This window comes from Triticum urartu, chromosome 6A (genome assembly GCF_056163025.1).
Source record: "Triticum urartu cultivar PI428250 chromosome 6A, HENAU_Tu73, whole genome shotgun sequence".
Taxonomy (NCBI): domain Eukaryota; kingdom Viridiplantae; phylum Streptophyta; class Magnoliopsida; order Poales; family Poaceae; genus Triticum; species Triticum urartu.
This window is the reverse complement of record NC_141878.1, coordinates 579,647,947-579,667,619: the sequence shown is the minus strand read 5'-3', so window position 1 is coordinate 579,667,619 and position 19,673 is coordinate 579,647,947. Positions and strand designations below refer to the sequence as shown.

At 46.5% G+C, this 19,673-nt stretch overlaps 1 protein-coding gene across 1 annotated transcript; it reads right to left on the bottom strand.

The window, feature by feature from the left end:
- Positions 1-16,985: 16,985 nt before the first annotated feature.
- LOC125515332 (uncharacterized) lies at positions 16,986-18,994 on the bottom strand. The gene has a single exon (XM_048680786.2). It carries the CDS (start codon positions 18,930-18,932, stop codon positions 17,304-17,306), a length of 1,629 nt encoding a protein of 542 aa, XP_048536743.2. The 5' UTR covers positions 18,933-18,994; the 3' UTR covers positions 16,986-17,303.
- Positions 18,995-19,673: the final 679 nt, after the last annotated feature.

Below are 19,673 nucleotides of genomic sequence, written 5' to 3'. Positions count from 1 at the left end.
TCCCTCAATCTCCTAGTGATCTACTTGTTGGGGTAACATAGTAATTTCAAAAAAATTCCTACGCACACGCAAGATCATGGTGATGTATAGCAACGAGAGGGGAGAGTGTGATCTACGTACCCTTGTAGATCGACAACGGAAGCGTTTGGTTGATGAAGTCGTACGTCTCCACGGCCCGACCGATCAAGCACCGAAACTACGGCACCTCCGAGTTTTAGCACACGTTCAGCTCGATGACGATCCCCGGACTCCGATCCAGCAAAGTGTCGGGGAAGAGTTCCGTCAGCACGACGGCGTGGTGATGATCTTGATGTACTACTGTCGCAGGGCTTCGCCTAAGCACCGCTACAATATTATCGAGGACTATGGTGGCAGGGGGCGCCGCACACGGCTAAGAATATGATCACGTGGATCAACTTGTCTGTCTCTAGGGTGCCCCTGCCTACGTATATAAAGGTTCAAGAGGGGGAGGCTGGCCGGCCACCATAGGGCGCGCCAGGAGGAGTCCTACTCCCTCCGGGAGTAGGACTTTCCCTCAATCCTAGTTGGAATAGGATTCGTGAGGTGGAAAAGAGAGAGAGAGAAGGAGGGGGCGCCGGCCCCCTCTCTCCTTGTCCTATTCGGACTAGGGGGGAGGGGCGCACGGCCCTAGCCCAGGCCGCCTCTTCTCTTCTTCCACTAAGGCCCATTAAGGCCCATTTAGCTCCCGGGGGGTTCCGGTAACCTCCCGGTACTCCGGTAAAATCCCGATTTCACCCGGAACACTTCCGATATCCAAACATAGGCTTCCAATATATCAATCTTTATGTCTCGACCATTTCGAGACTCCAAGTCATGTCCGTGATCACATCCAGGACTCCGAACAACCTTCGGTACATCAAAACGTATAAACTCATAATATAACTGTCATTGAAACCTTAAGCGTATGGACCCTACGGGTTCGAGAACAATGTAGACATGACCGAGACATGTCTCCGGTCAATAACCAATAACGGGACCTGGATGCCCATATTGGCTCCTACATATTCTATGAAGATCTTTATCGGTCAGACCGCATAACAACATACGTTGTTCCCTTTGTCATCGGTATGTTACTTGCCCGAGATTCGATCGTCGGTATCCAATACCTAGTTCAATCTCGTTACCGGCAAGTCTCTTTACTCGTTCCGTAATACATCATCTCATAACTAACTCATTAGTTGCATTGCTTGCAAGGCTTAAGTGATGTGCATTACCGAGAGGGCCCAGAGATACCTCTCCGACGATCGGAGTGACAAATCCTAATCTCGAAATACGTCAACCCAACATGTACCTTTGGAGACACCTGTAGAGCACCTTTATAATCACCCGGTTACGTTGTGACGTTTGGTAGCACACAAAGTGTTCCTCCGGCACACGGGAGTTACATAATCTCATAGTCATAGGAACATGTATAAGTCATGAAGAAAGCAATAGCAACATACTAAACGATCGGGTGCTAAGCTAATGGAATGAGTCATGTCAATCAGATCATTCAACTAAGGATGTGATCCCGTTAATCAAATAACAACTCTTTGTCAATGGTTAGGAAACATAACCATCTTTGATTAACGAGCTAGTCAAGTAGAGGCATACTAGTGACACTCTGTTTGTCTATGTATTCACACATGTATTATGTTTCCGGTTAATACAATTCTAGCATGAATAATAAACTTTTATCATGATATAAGGAAATAAATAATAACTTTATTATTGCCTCTAGGGCATATTTCCTTCAGTCTCCCACTTGCACTAGAGTCAATAATCTAGATTACACAGTAATGATTCTAACACCCATGGAGCTTTGGTGCTGATCATGTTTTGCTCGTGGAAGAGGCTTAGTCAACGGGTCTGCTATATTCAGATCCATATGTATCTTGCAAATCTCTATGTCTCCCACCTGGACTAGATCCCGGATGGAATTGAAGCGTCTCTTGATGTGCTTGGTTCTCTTGTGAAATCTGGATTCCTTTGCCAAGGCAATTGCACCAGTATTGTCACAAAAGATTTTCATTGGACCCGATGCACTAGGTATCACACCTAGTTCTGATATGAACTCCTTCATCCAGACTCCTTTGTTTGCTGCTTCCGAAGCAGCTATGTACTCCGATTCACATGTAGATCCCACCACGACGCTTTGTTTAGAACTGCACCAACTGAAAGCTCCACCGTTTAATGTAAACACGTATCCGGTTTGCGATTTAGAATCGTCCGGATCAGTGTCAAAGCTTGCATCAACGTAACCGTTTACAATGAGCTCTTTGTCACCTCCATATACGAGAAACATATCCTTAGTCCTTTTTAGGTACTTCAGAATGTTCTTGACCGCTGTCCAGTGATCCACTCCTAGATTACTTTGGTACCTCCCTGCTAAACTTATAGCAAGGCACACATCAGGTCTGGCACACAGCATTGCATACATGATAGAGCCTATGGCTGAAGCATAGGGAACATCTTTCATTTTCTCTCTATCTTCTGCAGTGGTCGGGCATTGAGTCTGACTCAACTTCACACCTTGTAACACAGGCAAGAACCCTTTCTTTGCTTGATCCATTTTGAACTTCTTCAAAATCTTGTCAAGGTATGTGCTTTGTGAAAGTCCAATTAAGCGTCTTGATCTATCTCTATAGATCTTTATGCCTAATATGTAAGCAGCTTCACCGAGGTCTTTCATTGAAAAACTCTTATTCAAGTATCCCTTTATGCTATCCGGAAATTATGTATCATTTCCAATCAATAATATGTCATCCATATATAATATCAGAAATGCTACAGAGCTCCCATTCACTTTCTTGTAAATACAGGCTTCTCCGAAAGTCTGTATAAAACCAAATGCTTTGATCACACTATCAAAGCGTTTATTCCAACTCCGAGAGGCTTGCACCAGTTCATAAATGGATCGCTGGAGCTTGCACACTTTGTTAGCTCCCTTTGGATCGACAAAACCTTCCGGTTGCATCATATACAACTCTTCTTCCAGAAATCCATTCAGGAATGCAGTTTTGACATCCATCTGCCAAATTTCATAATCATAAGATGCGGCAATTGCTAACATGATTCGGACAGACTTAAGCATCGCTACGGGTGAGAAGGTCTCATCGTAGTCAACCCCTTGAACTTGTCAAAAACCTTTTGCGACAAGTCGAGCTTTGTAGACAGTAATATTACCGTCAGCGTCAGTCTTCTTCTTGAAGATCCATTTATTCTCAATTGCTTGCCGATCATCGGGCAAGTCAACCAAAGTCCATACTTTGTTCTCATACATGGATCCCATCTCAGATTTCATGGCTTCAAGCCATTTTGCGGAATCTGGGCTCACCATCGCTTCTTCATAGTTCGTAGGTTCATCATGATCTAGCAGCATGATTTCCAGAACAGGATTACCGTACCACTCTGGCGCGGTTCTCACTCTGGTTGATCTACGAGGTTCAGTAGTATCTTGTCCTGAAGTTTCATGATCATTATCATTAGCTTCCTCACTAATTGGTGTAGGTGTCGCAGAAACAGTTTTCTGTGATGTACTACTTTCCAATAAGGGAGCAGGTACAGTTACCTTATCAAGTTCTACTTTCCTCCAACTCACATCTTTCGAGAGAAACTCCTTCTCCAGAAAGTTTCCGAATTTAGCAACAAAAGTCTTGCCTTCGGATCTGTGATAGAAGGTGTATCCAATAGTTTCCTTTGGATATCCTATGAAGACACATTTCTCCGATTTGGGTTCGAGCTTATCAGGTTGAAGCTTTTTCACATAAGCATCGCAGCCCCAAACTTTCAGAAATGACAACTTTGGTTTCTTGCCAAACCATAGTTCATAAGGCGTCATCTCAACGGATTTCGATGGTGCCCTATTCAACGTGAATGCGGTCGTCTCTAAAGCATAACCCCAAAACGATAGCGGTAAATCAGTAAGAGACATCATAGATCGCACCATACCTAGTAAAGTACGATTACGACGTTCGGACACACCATTACGCTGTGGTGTTCGGGTGGCGTGAGTTGCGAAACTATTCCGCATTGCTTCAAATGTACACCAAACTCGTAACTCAAATATTCTCCTCCACGATCAGATCGTAGAAACTTTATTTTCTTGTTACGATGATTTTCAACTTCACTCTGAAATTCTTTGAACTTTTCAAACGTTTTAGACTTATGTTTCATTAAGTAGATATACCCATATCAACTTAAGTCATCTGTGAAGGTGAGAAAATAACGATATCCACCACGAGCCTCAATATTCATCGGACCACATACATCTGTATGTATGATTTCCAACAAATCTGTTGCTCTCTCCATAGTACCGGAGAACGGTGTTTTAGTCATCTTGCCCATGAGGCACGGTTCGCAAGTACCAAGTGATTCATAATCAAGTGGTTCCAAAAGTCCATCGGTATGGAGTTTCTTCATGCGCTTTACACCGATATGACCTAAACGGCAGTGCCACAAATAAGTTGCACCATCATTATCAACTCTGCATCTTTTGGCTTCAACATTATGAATATGTGTATCACTACTATCGAGATTCAATAAGAATAGACCACTCTTCAAGGGTGCATGACCATAAAAGATATTACTCATATAAATAGAACAACCATTATTCTCTGATTTAAATGAATAACCGTCTCGCATTAAACAAGATCCAGATATAATGTTCATGCTCAACGCTGGCACCAAATAACAATTATTTAGGTCTAATACTAATCCCGAAGGTAGATGTAGAGGTAGCGTGCCGACCGCGATCACATCGACTTTGGAACCGTTTCCCATGCGCATCGTCACCTCGTCCTTAGCCAATCTTCGCTTAATCCGTAGTCCCTGTTTTGAGTTGCAAATATTAGCAACAGAACCAGTATCAAATACCCAGGTGCTACTGCGAGCATTAGTAAGGTACACATCAATAACATGTATATCACATATACCTTTGTTCACCTTGCCATCCTTCTTATCCGCCAAATACTTGGGGCAGTTCCGCTTCCAGTGACCAGTCTGCTTGCAGTAGAAGCACTCGTTGCAGGCTTAGGTCCAGACTTGGGTTTCTTCTTTTGAGCAGCAACTTGCTTGCCGTTCTTCTTGAAGTTCCCCTTCTTCTTCCCTTTGCCCTTTTTATTGAAACTAGTGGTCTTATTGACCATCAACACTTGATGCTCCTTTTTGATTTCTACCTCCGCAGCTTTCAGCATTGCGAAGAGCTCGGGAATAGTTTTATTCATCCCTTGCATATTATAGTTCATCATGAAGCTCTTGTAACTTGGTGGCGGTGATTGGAGAATTCTGTCAATGACGCAATCATCTGGAAGATTAACTCCCATCTGAATCAAGTGATTATTATACCCAGACATTTTGAGTATATGCTCACTGACAGAACTGTTCTCCTCCATCTTGCAGCTATAGAACTTTATTGGAGACTTCATATCTCTCAATCCGGGCATTTGCTTGAAATATTAACTTCAACTCCTGGAACATCTCATATGCTCCATGACGTTCAAAACGTCGTTGAAGTCCCGATTCTAAGCCGTAAAGCATGGCACACTGAACTATTGAGTAGTCATCAGCTTTGCTCTGCCAGACGTTCATAACATCTGCTGACAGAACTCTTCCCCGACACTTTGCTGGATCGGAGTCCGGGGATCGTCATCGAGCTGAACGTGTGCTAAAACTCGGAGGTGCCGTAGTTTCGGTGCTTGATCGGTCGGGCCGTGGAGACGTATGACTACATCAACCAAACGCTTTCGTTGTCGATCTACAAGGGTACGTAGATCACACTCACCCCTCTCGTTGCTATACATCACCATGATCTTGCGTGTGCGTAGGAATTTTTTTGAAATTACTACGTTACCCCAACAGTGGCATCCGAGCCTAGGTTTTATGTGTTGATGTTATATGCACGAGTAGAACACAAGTGAGTTGTGGGCGATATAAGTCATACTTCTTACCAGCATGTCATACTTTATCACTAAGCGGTAGCGATAGTCGTGGAAGCATAAGATTGGCGAGACGACAACGATGCTACGATGGAGATAAAGGTGTCGCGCCGGTGACGATGGTGATCATGACGGTGCTTCGGGGATGGAGATCACAGGCACAAGATGATGATGGCCATATCATATCACTTATATTGATCGCATGTGATGTTTATCTTTTATACATCTTATCTTGCTTTGATTGACGGTAGCATTATAAGATGATCTCTCACTAAAATTATCAAGAAGTGTTCTCCCTGAGTATGCACCGTTGTGAAAGTTCTTCGTGCTAAGACACCACGTGATGATCGGGTGTGATAGGCTCTACGTTCAAATACAACGGGTGCAAAACAGTTGCACACGCGGAATACTCATGTTATACTTGACGAGCCAAGCATATGCAGATATGGCCTCGGAACACGGAGACCGAAAGGTCGAGCGTGAATCATATAGCAGATATGATCAACATAGCGATGTTCACCAATGAAACTACTCCATCTCACGTGATGATCGGACATGGTTTAGTTGATTTGGATCACGTAATCACTTAGAGGATTAGAGGGATGTCTATCTAAGTGGGAGTTCTTAAGTAATATGATTAATTAAACTTAAATTTATCATGAACTTAGTCCTGGTAGTATTTTGCAAATTATGTTGTAGATCAATAGCTCGCATTGTTGCTTCCCTATGTTTATTTTGATATGTTCCTAGAGAAAATTGTGTTGAAAGATGTTAGTAGCAATGATGCGGATTGGATCCGTGATCTGAGGTTTATCCTCATTGCTGCACAGAAGAATTATGTCCTTGATGCACCGCTAGGTGACAGGCCTATTGCAGGAGCAGATGCAGACGTTATGAACGTTTGGCTAGCTCAATATGATGACTACTTGATAGTTTAGTGCACCATGCTTAATGGCTTAGAATCGGGACTTCAAAGACGTTTTGAACGTCATGGACCATATGAGATGTTCCAGGAGTTGAAGTTAATATTTCAAGCAAATACCCGGGTTGAGAGATATGAAGTCTCCAACAAGTTCTATAGCTAAAAGATGGAGGAGAATCGCTCAATAGTGAGCATGTGCTCAGATTGTCTGGGTACTACAATCGCTTGAATCAAGTGGGAGTTAATCTTCCAGATAAGATAGTGATTGACAGAATTCTCTAATCACCATCACCAAGTTAGTAGAACTTCGTGATGAACTATAATATGCAAGGTTAACGGAAACAACTCCCAAGCTCTTCGTGATGCTGAAATCAACGAAGGTAGAAATCAAGAAAAACATCAACTGTTGATGGTTGACAAGACCACTAGTTTCATGAAAAGGGCAAAGGGAAGAAGGGGAACTTCAAGAAGAACGGCAAGCAAGTTGTTGCTCAAGTGAAGAAGCCCAAGTCTGATCCTAAGCCTGAGACTAAGTGCTTCTATTGCAAAGGGACTGGTCACTGGAAGTGGAACTGCCCCAAGTATTTGGCGGATAAGAAGGATGGCAAGGTAAACAAAGGTATACTGGATATACGTGTTATTGATGTGTACTTTACTAGTGTTTATAGCAACCCCTCGGCATTTGATACTGGTTCAGTTGCTAAGAGTAGTAACTCAAAACGGGAGTTGCAGAATAAACAGAAACTAGTAAAGGGTGAGGTGACGATGTGTGTTGGAAGTAGTTCCAAGATTGATATGATCATCATCGCACACTCCCTATACTTTCAGGATTTGTGTTGAAACTAAATAAGTGTTATTTGGTGTTTGCGTTGAGCATGAATATGATTTGATCATGTTTATTGCAATACGGTTATTCATTAAAGTCAGGGAATAATTGTTGTTCTGTTTACATGAATAAAACCTTCGATGGTCATACACCCAATGAAACAAGTTCGTTGGATCTCAATCGTAGTGATACACATATTCATAATATTGAAATCAAAAGATGCAAAGTTAATAATGATAGTGCAACTTATTTGTGGCACTGCCGTTTAGGTCATATTGGTGTAAAGCGCATGAAGAAACTCCATGATGATGGGATTTTGGAATCACTTGATTATGAATCACTTGATGCTTGTGAACCATGTCTCTTGGGCAAGATGACTAAAATGCCATTCTCCGGAACAATGGAGCAAGAAATAGATTTGTTGGAAATCATACATAATGATGTATGTCGTCCGATGAATATTAAGGCTTGCAGCAGGTATCATTATTTTCTGACCTTCACAGATGATTTGAGCAGATATGGGTATATCTACTTAATGAAATAGAAGAATTCTGAAACATTTGAAAAGTTCATATAATTTCAGAGTGAAGTGAAAAATCATCGTAACAAGAAAATAAAAGTTTCTACGATATGATCGCAGAGGTAAAATATTTGAGTTACGAGTTTGGCCTTCAATTAAAACAATGTGAAATAGTTTCACTACTCACGCCACCTGGAACACCATAGTGTAATGGTGTGTCCGAACGTCATAACCGTACTTTATTAGATATAGTGCGATCTATGATGTTTCTTACCGATTTACCAATATCGTTTTGGGATCATGCATTAGAGACAGCTGCATTCACATTAAAAAGGGGCACCATCTAAGTCCGTTGAGACGACACAATATGAACTATGGTTTGGCAAGAAACCAAAGTTGTCGTTTCTTAAAGTTTGGGGTTGCGATGCTTATAAGAAAAAGTTTCATCATGATAAGCTCAAACCCAAATCGGAGAAATATATCTTCATAGGATACCCAAAAGGAGACAGTTGGGTACACCTTCTATCACAGATCCGAAGGCAAGACATTCGTTACTAAGAATGGATCCTTTCTAGAGAAGGAGTTTCTCTCGAAAGAAGTGAGTGGGAGGAAAATAGAACTTGATGAAGTAACTGTACCTGCTCCCTTATTGGAAAGTAGTTCATCACAGAAATTTGTTCCTGTGACTACTACACCAATTAGTGAGGAAGCTAATGATGATGATCATATAACTTCAGATCAAGTTACTACCGAACCTCGTAGGTAAACCAGAGTGAGATCCACACCAGAGTGGTACGGTAATCCTGTTCTGTAGGTCATGTTACTTGACCATGACGAACCTATGAACTATGAGGAAGCGATGATGAGCCCAGATTCCACGAAATGGCCTGAGGCCATGAAATCTGAGATGAGATCCATGTATGAGAACAAAGTATGGACTTTGATTGACTTGCCCAATGATTGGCGAGCCATTGAGATTAAATGGATCTTCAAGAGGAAGACGGACACTTATAGTAGTGTTACTATCTACAAAGCTAGAATTGTCGCAAAAAGGTTTTCGACAAGTTCAAGGTGTTGACTACGATGAGAGTTTCTCACTCGTATCTATGCTTAAGTCTGTCCGAATCATGTTAGAAATTGCCACGTTTTATGAAATCTGGCAAATGGATAAACAAAATTACATTCCTTAATGGATTTCTTAAAGAAGAGTTGTATATGATGCAACCAAAAGGTTTTGTCAATCCTAAAAGTGCTAACAAAATATGCAAGCTCCAGCAATCGATCTATGGACTGGTGCAAGCATCTCGGAGTTGGAATATACGCTTTGATAAGTTGATCAAAGCATATAGTTTTCTAAAGACTTGCTGTGAAGCCTGTATTTATAAGAAAGTGAGTGGGAGCACTACGGCATTTCTGATAAGTATATGTGAATGACATATTGTTGATCAGAGATAATGTAGAATTATTCTGCAAAGCATAAAGGAGTGTTTTAAAGGAGTTTTTCAAAGAAAGACCTCGGTGAAGCTGCTTATATATTGAGCATCAAGATCTATAGAGATAGATCAAGACGCTTGATAAGTTTTTCAATAAGTACATACCTTGACAAGATTTTGAAGTAGTTCAAAATGGAACAGTCAAAGAAGGAGTTCTTGCCTGTGTTACAAGGTGTGAAGTTGAGTAAGAGTCAAAACCCGACCACGGCAGAAGATAGAAAGAGAATGAAAGTCATTCCCTATGCCTTGGCCACGGGGAAGAGGGGAAGGAAGGGAGAGAGGGGCCGCGCCCCAAACCCCTTGTCCAATTCGGACTAGGAGGTGGCGCGCGCCCCTCCCAAGCCCAGTCCGAATTGGACAAGGGGTTTGGGGCGCGGCCCCTCTCTCCCTTCCTTCCCCTCTTCCCCCCTTCTCCTAATTGGACTAGGAAAGGTGGAAACCTACTCCAACTAGGAGTAGGAATCCTACTCCTCCTTGGCGCGCCCACAAGGGCTAGCCGGCCTCCCCCTTGCTCCTTTATATACAGGGGCAGGGGGCACCCCATAGACACACAAGTTGATCCACGTGATCATATTCTTAGCCGTGTGCGGTGCCCCCTTCCACCATAATCCTCGATAATATTGTAGCGGTGCTTAGGCGAAGCCCTGCGATGGTAGAACATCAAGATCGTCACCACGCCGTCGTGCTGACGGAACTCTTCCCCGACACTTTGCTGGATCGGAGTCCGGGGATCGTCATCGAGCTGAACGTGTGCTAAAACTCGGAGGTGCCGTAGTTTCGGTGCTTGATCGGTCGGGCCGTGAAGACGTATGACTACATCAACCGCGTTGTGCTAACGCTTCCGCTGTCGATCTACAAGGGTACGTAGATCACACTCTCCCCTCTCGTTGCTATGCATCACCATGATCTTGCGTGTGCGTAGGAAATTTTTGAAATTACTACGTTACCCAACAGATACTGTGATTGTTGGTACTGGACGTGCCATATTCACCCTCCCAAGTGGTACATATGTGACAATTGAGGATGCTTTATTGTATCCCGATTCTGCACGTACCCTGATCAGTTATCGAGATATCCGTAAAAATGGTTTTCATATTGAAACCCATGAAGACAACAAAGAGGAGTATCTACTCTTTACTAAAGATGACGGATATGGCAAAAAGGTACAGGAGAAAATTCCTTCTCTATCGTCTGGTTTGTACTATACGTACATCAAACCCGTGGAACATGTTGCATACAAAGTAATTTTTCAGAATGTTAATGCATTCCAAACCTGGCATGATCACCTAGGCCATCTTGGAATAGGGATGATGAGAAAAATTACTAGCAATTCCATTGGTCATAATTTGCTTGAGTCAAAATTTCCTCAATCCTCTGATTTTGTGTGCACATCTTGTGCCACGGGAAAGCTAATTTTGAGGCCCTCACACCTCAAAATACAAGCTGAACCACTTCAGTTCCTTGAACGTATTCAAGGAGACATTTGTGGTCCCATTCAACCATTATCTGGACCTTTCCGGTATTTCATGGTTCTGATTGACGCATCTACACGATGGTCACATGTGTGTCTTTTATCCACACGAAACCATGCATTTGCCAAGATAATGAGGCAAGTCATTAAGTTGCAAGCCCATTATCCTGAAAGTCGAATTAAGTCAATTCGAATGGACAATGCTGCAGAATTCTCCTCACATGCTTTCAATGATTATTGCATGGCTTTGGGGATTGAAGTTCAGCACTCTGTTCCATATGTCCATACACAAAATGGTTTGGCTGAAGCATTGATTAAGAGGATCAAACTCATTGCAAGACCTTTGTTGACGAATTGCAACTTGCCAACCTCTTGTTGGGGTCACGCTATTTTACACGCTACTGACTTGATACAATTGAGGCCAACTGCATATCACAGTTCTTCCCCTCTGGAATTGGTACGTGGAAATCCTCTAAGCATTTCCCATCTGCGTAAGTTCAGATGTGCTGCATACATCCCGATCTCACCACCACAGCGGACATCTATGGGCCCACACAGGAAGTTGGGGATCTATGTGGGGTACAAATCGCCGTCAATTATGAAGTACCTGGAACCCCTGACTCGGGATCTGTTCACAGCCCGTCATGCTGATTGCATATTTAATGAGGAACATTTTCCGGCATTAGGGGGAGATTTCAAGTACCAGAAAGAATGCCCGGAAATTGATTGGAATGCTCATTCCATTTCATCCTCTGATCCACGTACCCATGAGACCAAACTTCAAGTTCGGAAGATCATTAATTTGCAACATCTTGCAAATAATCTGCCAGATTCATTTACTGATTTGAAAGGTGTTACAAAATCCTTAAACCCAGCCAGAAACGTGCCAGAAAGAGTGGAGGTACCAATAAAAACCACTCAACTCCCTATTCCTAAAAAGAGGGGGAGTAGTACGGCCTCTGACCTGGAGCATGCTTCTAGAAAGAAGCAAAGGAAATCGAGGAGAAAAACCTCGGAGTCAGTAAATGCAGGTCAACTCAACGTTGACAAACACCTGATGGGTAGTATACACCCAGTGGAAGGGCAACCTCCACAACCCAGTTCCAGTATGCACAAACTGACTGGGACATCGGAACACCCAGACTCAATCGTATTGGGAAATCACGAAGAGTCACTAGGGGTGCAGGAAATTTCCATCAACTATATTGATTCTGGAGAATTATTTGACCGTAAGACTACGACTGTCAACATATATTTTGCTGAAAAGATTGCAGATACCCTTCTCACTGATCATGATCCAAGGTCTATCGTTGAGTGCCAAAAACGCTCCGACTGGCCTAAATGGAAGGATGCAATCCAAGCAGAAATTGCCTCGCTTAACAAAAGAAAGGTATTCACTGAAGCAATACCTACACCTCCCAGTGTTTTCCCTGTGGGATTCAAATGGGTTTTTCTCCGGAAACGGAATGAGAACAATGAGGTGGTGAGATATAAAGCAAGGCTCGTAGCACAAGGTTTCACGCAGAAACCCGGCATTGATTTCACTGAAACATATTCTCCAGTAATGAGTGCAACCACTTTCCGATATCTTATATCTTTGGCAGTGCAAAATCGTCTATCTATGCAGTTGATGGACGTCGTGACCGCATATCTTTACGGGTCACTAGATTCAGACATATATATGAAGGTTCCTGATGGAATCTCTGTCCCGAATAAAAATGCAAAACGCAACATGTATTCTGTAAAGCTGAATAAGTCACTATATGGCTTAAGGCAGTCGGGACGGATGTGGTACAACCGACTCAGTGAGTTCCTTCTTCAGAAAGGTTACTCCAATAGTGTTGATTGCCCATGTGTTTTCATCAAGAAGTCCTCTACAGGATTTTGCATCATTTCTGTGTATGTTGATGATCTCAACATCATCGGCAGCACACCAGACATTGAAGCACGCAATCACCTAAAGATGGAATTTGAGATGAAGGATTTGGGTAAAACCAAATTTTGCTTAGGTATTCAACTTGAGCATCTTCCCTCAGGAATCATGGTACATCAATCTGCCTATATCCAGAAAATATTGGAGAAATTCAATATGGACAAATCATATCCATCTAAAACTCCCATGGTGGTTCGATCTCTAGACGTAGAGAAAGATCCGTTCAGACCAAGGGATGATGGAGAAGAGGTGTTGGGACCTGAAGTTCCATACCTTAGTGCTGTTGGAGCGCTTATGTATCTTGCAAATTGCACAAGACCTGATATTGCATTTGCAGTGAATCTACTTGCTAGACATAGCACAGCTCCCACCAAACGTCATTGGTTTGGAGTGAAGAATATCTTTCGATATCTCCAAGGCACAAAGGATCTTGGCCTATTTTTTCAGTTCCAGAAAAATCAGCACTCTGATGTGATTGGATATGCAGATGCCGGCTATTTGTCTGATCCCCATAATGCCAGATCTCAGACCGGCTTCGTGTTCCTACATGGTGGCACTGCTATATCATGGAAGTCTTTGAAACAGACTCTCGTGGCAACATCTACCAATCATTCTGAAATAATTTCATTATTTGAAGCAATATGCGAATGTGTATGGCTTTGCAGAATGATAAACCACATACAACAGTCATGTGGAATGGGTTCGATAAAATCACCTACCATTATCTATGAAGATAATGCGGCCTGTGTTGCGCAGATGCAAACAGGATACATCAAGAGTAATATCACCAAGCATATTTCTCCTAAATGGTTTTTCCCCCATAATCTTCAGAAAAGCGAGGAAATAAGCATTCTGCAAGTCAAATCATGCGACAACCTTGCTGGTTTATTTACCAAGTCTCTACCAAATTCTACGTTCCAGAAATGTGTCCATGGAATTGGTATGCGAAGACTTAGGGACTTACAGGTGTCAGGGGGAGTCTCTTCTTGAGATATCCTTATTTTAATGACATCACATTATGCTGTCTTTTTTTATGAGTATATGTTTCAGGATCTCATCAAAAAATTTATGAAGAACTTTTTGAAGGAGAATCTTTTGAGATGATAGAGCTTCCCGGACAATCGTGAAGATGATTCTACATGGTCAAGCGTAGATTAGGGGGAGTGTTAAGATTAAACTATAATCTGTAATTAAGGGAAATCTTCCCTTGCCCATCGAACGAGCGGTTGCGCCCGCACGGATGCCTGTGTCCGTCGCAACCGTCGCCTCTCTCCCATCCTCCTGGAACCGATGCATCTCTTCAGGATCGTCGCATCTCTCCAGGGGATATATATACTCTCTGTAACTATCGATCAATGACTTTCGATTCAAAACAGTAGGTACGAAATTTTGCCGTATAATCAGTTCGTGTGGTCCCGTCAGGGCCATCTTCCACTTAGATTTGTTCCTTTCCCTTTGGGCCTTAGCATGTGCCATGGTCAACCTTGGAACACTGCATTAGCACAGTAAAACAACCTCGAAAACAGCCTGAGTTGAACCCATGGGCGGGCCAATGGTGCTGCACATGGCAGCAGTGAAGCAAGGCGTGCTTGCAGTGTCAGGGAGTGGATTACATGTCCAAGTGATAACCATGATTGGTGACAAGCCAACCCGCTGGAGAAGCTAACAATCATGCATGCCATTCGGAACAAGCCGAGGAAACCAAACCAAACCAGCTCAAAAGCAACCACGCTTTCCTTTCTCCATCCCTATTCAACCCTTCCCCAGGTCAGGTGGTAGGCCGCCCTAATCAGTGCCTGTTAGGAGCTTCTGCTTTCAGCTACAGTATAATACTCAGAGGAACAATCTGAATAATATGTACTTAGGATGAAACCTGAAGAGCAAGCACCCACACCACGCCATGGCCGGTTTCGGACGAAGCGAGCGAGAGCGAGAGCGGACCCTTAGCAAAAACTTTGTGTTTGTGTCACCCATGCCGTGAACAGATCACGCACTCCACCGGGGTCAGTTTGTTTGCTGCCAAGTCACGCCATGCACATGAGCAAACCATCGCCCCTACCAGCATCCCACGCGATTAATACGGCGCAACCCGCAGCAGCCACGCACACGAGCATTGAAAGCTATCGCTCGCTGGCTAACCAGCACCGGCATCTCCGTCCGCAAGCCGGCGGCATGGGCGGCCATGCCACGCCAGCCTCCATGTGCCGCCACGCCATGGCTGCACCTGCACGCAGATGCAGAAGCAGTGCAGCACTGCAGCCTCTGGCTCTGCTGCACGCTGCTAGATCGGCTTCGTGGAAACAGTGCCCCTCTTCTTCCACTGAAGCTGCACTGCTCGGCCAACAAGCCACATGGAAGGAGACTAGAGAGGTGTTCACCTCTGCTCTGGATACTGGTGCTTAGCATCTTCAGGTCCAAGCTACCACTGCAGCTGCGGCAGTCATCATACCTGGCAGCCGGGGAGAGATTCCGGCCGGCTCGACCACCGGACCAAGAAGACCAAGGTGGTCTGGTCACAACTCCAGATGCCCCCCACCCTGCCCTGCATCTGCCGCCGATGACAGACAGCCGGAGCCAGGTTAGCAAAAGCGGCAGCAGCAGATTATATATATGCACACCCAGAGCCCAGGGGCACATTGGATTACACTGCACTTTGGTCAAAAAGCCACCTCGCTCGCTCGCCAGCAAAACATCTTTGCCCAAAAGGGCGCATGAGCATGTATCAGCAGCATGAGCATGATGATGATGATGATGGGCTGATGCTGCCTCCAATGGCACCTCGAAAGAATGAATGCAAGATCCTCTTCGCTATGCAGCTTGTTCCCGCGTTTTCCCGGTCTCCCTCTCCACGCTTCCACCAGAAGAGCAGTGTAGGTCAGGATGAGTAGATATGGCATGCAATGCAAATGCAGCAGCCCCAGTAGATAAACAGTAATGCAGATATGCAGATGCACTTTGCCCAGCACAGGGAGGCAGCAGCAGCAGCTAGTGCTCAGCCATGCTGGCTCACATACATGGACGATGAAACAAGTGATAATAAACAGGATAAATTTCTTTTGACAGAGAAGGCAGAAATTGTCTTGCACAGCTCGGGTGTCTTAATACGGCATCATCAGGATGATGACTCCTGTTGACAGCATAAATATCATCGGTATGATCAGGTCTGGCCCAGAGACAGGACATGTTGTGTTACCTGCAGAAGCAGCTGCAGGATTGTTAAAGCACACGGCCTGACAGAAGTTAACACGCACGGTCATGGGCCGACATTTCGTCAAATCTCAGCTTCTCCATTCATTTTGATCAGCAAAACAGTTAAACAACAGCGTGCTCTGCTCCCTTCATATGCTCTCCACCAAATTTCACTAAATTCAATGCCCAAAGCTGAGCGGTAAACTCACAAAAACGACTGAAACGACATCTCATAAGTCATAACATGAGAGAACTAAAAGCAACAACCTAAATAATCATGGTTATCATGAACCCAAAAAGATGAAACACCAACTCATAATCTGAGAGTATCAGAAACCACAGCCGACATCTCCCGTGCCGCTGCATGAACACAACAACCAGCATTCACGGCTGTTCATACACACAAACATAAATGCAGCAGCCTAGCTCCCCGTGAAGAACACAGGGAGCCACTGTGCTTCATCAGGCGAGAGCTTCCATTCTGCAGAGCTAGTTGGTATGCACATTAACAAAATACTACTGGGAGCCTCACTGTCACTGGGATATTTGCATCCTCAATTCATATCTTTGCTTCGAAACAACACAAAAGATCACATGGCCAATTTAGCCACATTGACAATCGGCAATAACAAATTCAACTCAAGAGGATTAAACAAAACAAAGCAGCAGTGACAAAACTCAAGAGGCAATGCAGATAATTAAATAACTCTCCAACATGCTAATATAATATCCATTATGTCCACAAAGGATTGTATGTACATCTAAGCACACCAAGCAGCAGCACTCACTCCTAGTTGCATATCACAGAACGAACGAACCCCAAACCGAGAACTTCTAAACAAAAAGGCAAAAATTATAGGTGAATTACTAGACACAATAACGAATTCCAACTAGACATATTTAACCCATATTGACTTGGACGATCCAACGAACGAACGAAAATTGGCTGGCAGACAGACTCTGTTAACCCATACTGAATTTAGGATAGGCGGCTTGAGCTGGCTGGCGATCGATCACGACACGGTCGGCTTCACCGCCACCGGCTTCGAGGGCTCCGTACCGAGCACGGCAGAGGACGCCGACATGCCGCCGCCGTTGACGGCCGAAGGGTACTGTGGGAGCAGGCCGGTGTAGTAGACGGCGCGGCCGTTGCTGTCGTACGCCACCTGCGGGTAGCCCTGAGCGCTCGACACGGTGGGGGCGGGGGCGGGGGCGGTGCCGTTCCCGTTGGCATTGCCGTTGTTGTGCGGGACGGCGTAGTAGGAGGTGCCGCCGGGGTTGGCGCTGGTGTAGTACCCATGGGGCGGCGCCGGGATGAAGAAGAAAGGGCCAGGGTCGGCGCCAGAGCCAGGGGCAACAGATCCATACCTGCCCGGCACCGGCAGGAAGGCCGCCGCAGGGGGAGCCGATGATGGAGGCGGGACGGGGGGCTTCTCCGGGAACTTGGTGACATAGTACTCTGCTGCGGCAGTCGGGGTGGCGGTGGCTGGAGGGTAGGCGCGGGTGAGGGAGTCGTCGCTGCCGTTCCTCGACAAGGGCGCCGGGACAGGGGCGGCCGGGGCGACGACCGGAGCAGGAGCAGGGGCGGCCTGGGGCGCCGGAGCCGGAGCAGGAGCTGGTGGTGGCTGCTGCTGCTGGGTGGCGTTGTCAGCGAGCTGGAGCTTCTCGAGGTCCGGGATCTGGCGAGGGAACTCGGCGGGCGAGACGGCGGGAGACACCATGGCGTTGTTGTTATTGTCCGCGGCCGGGTTGGGGTTGGGGTGTCGGTCTTCATTCTTGGGCGGGATCTCGACGGGGACGTTCTCCCTCATCTTGGGCGGATCGCCGGCCGGGTCCTTGACCTTGACCGCGGGCGGCGGCATGAAGCCGTAGTCGAAGCCGAAGAGGTAGTCGGGGCCGGTCTTGGACGCCGCCACCACCGACTGCGGCACGGCCATGGGCGCGGCGGGAGGGGGCGACTGGACGGGCACCGCCTCCTGCTTCATCATGACCTGCGGCTGCTGCATCTGCTGGTTCTGCATCTGCGGCGGCAGGGCCTGCGGCAGCGGAGGCGGGCTGGCGGACTTGAGGTCGAGGTACCACTCGCGCTGCGGCTCCTGCTGCGGCGGCTTGGGCGGGGAGGCGGGGCGCGGGGGCGGGGCGACGGGGAAGAGGAAGACGCGGAGCCTGGGCGTGGAGCCGCCCCGGGAAGAACCGCCAGATCCCGGCGCGGCGGGGGCGCGGAAGAGGTGGAGGCGGTCGTACTCGATGACGAGGTGCTCGAGGTCCTCGTCGTTGGTGACGGAGACGAGCGCGTCGAGGTCCTCGCCGGGGAGCTGGTACTTGACGCAGAGGTCCCCGCGGGCGGCGGCGAGGCCGGCGAGGCGCGCGTAGAAGTCGGGGAAGCGGAGCGGGCGGTCGATGGAGAGGATCTTGGTGTCGCCGTTGACGTAGGAGAGCTGGTTGTCGTGCGGCCGCGGCTGGATGCGGCCCCCGTAGCTGACCATCAGCCGCACCTTGGCCGGCACCGCCGCCGCCGGGGCCGGGGGCGGGGCGGAGGCGGAGTCGGGGGAGGCGTTGGTGGTGGTGGTGGAGTCGGGGTGGTGGTGGTGGTGCGCGTCGTCGGCGGCGGAGTGGGGGGAGGAGTCGCCGGAGTCGGCCATGGCGGCGGGGGCTAGGGTTGGTGGCGGCGATGGGGATGGATGGGGGGATGGGGCGCGTGGAGGCGTTATAAGGCGGGCGGGTGCGGGTGGGATTAGCGGTGCGATTAGGGGGGCTGGGATTCTGGAAGCGGGCCCGAGTTTTGGCGGGGAGTTGGGCTCCTCCGCTCTGGGCTGCGTCGGGAGATGCGTGGCAACAGTTGGGATGGGGCTGGCGCGGCCGCGAACGCGTGTGTTGGTGCCGTGGGGCCCGCACCGCCACTTTTCGCTGCTCTTCGGTTGGTTTCTACGTTTTCTTTTCTTTTTGTATTATCTTTTTTTCCTCCGATGGATTGGAAATGCTGGGTCTACCCCGCGGGGCGGTGCGATGCGATGCTTCTCGTCTGGGGTGGGGATGGTTTTCTTCTCCTGGTGGAGGTGGTACAAATGATTGATTTGCTTCAGCTGAGTAGCATCTGATTTTAGTTCTAGGTGGGCACGCTATGTATGTATCGATCGGGAGATCTAGATATTGCCATTCTCTAACATATGAGAATATGATCTCTGCCGATGCCATGTGTGTTTACCCACAAAAAAGAAGATGCTATGTGTGTTACCTGCGCTCTTCTATCGACCACTCATGTCTGGTGGCACGTATTAAGGATGGCACCGAACGACTGCGCCAGAGTGAAACAAGCCGTCGATGTTTTCCCCTATAAAGGTTGCCGAATATATAGACTTGTTCGAAAGGTGTTCGGTCGGTTC

Coding starts and splice junctions, on each gene's coding strand:
- LOC125515332 (XM_048680786.2), bottom strand. CDS start 18,932: ATGGCCGACTCCGGCGACTCCTCCCCCCACTCCGCCGCCGACGACGCG.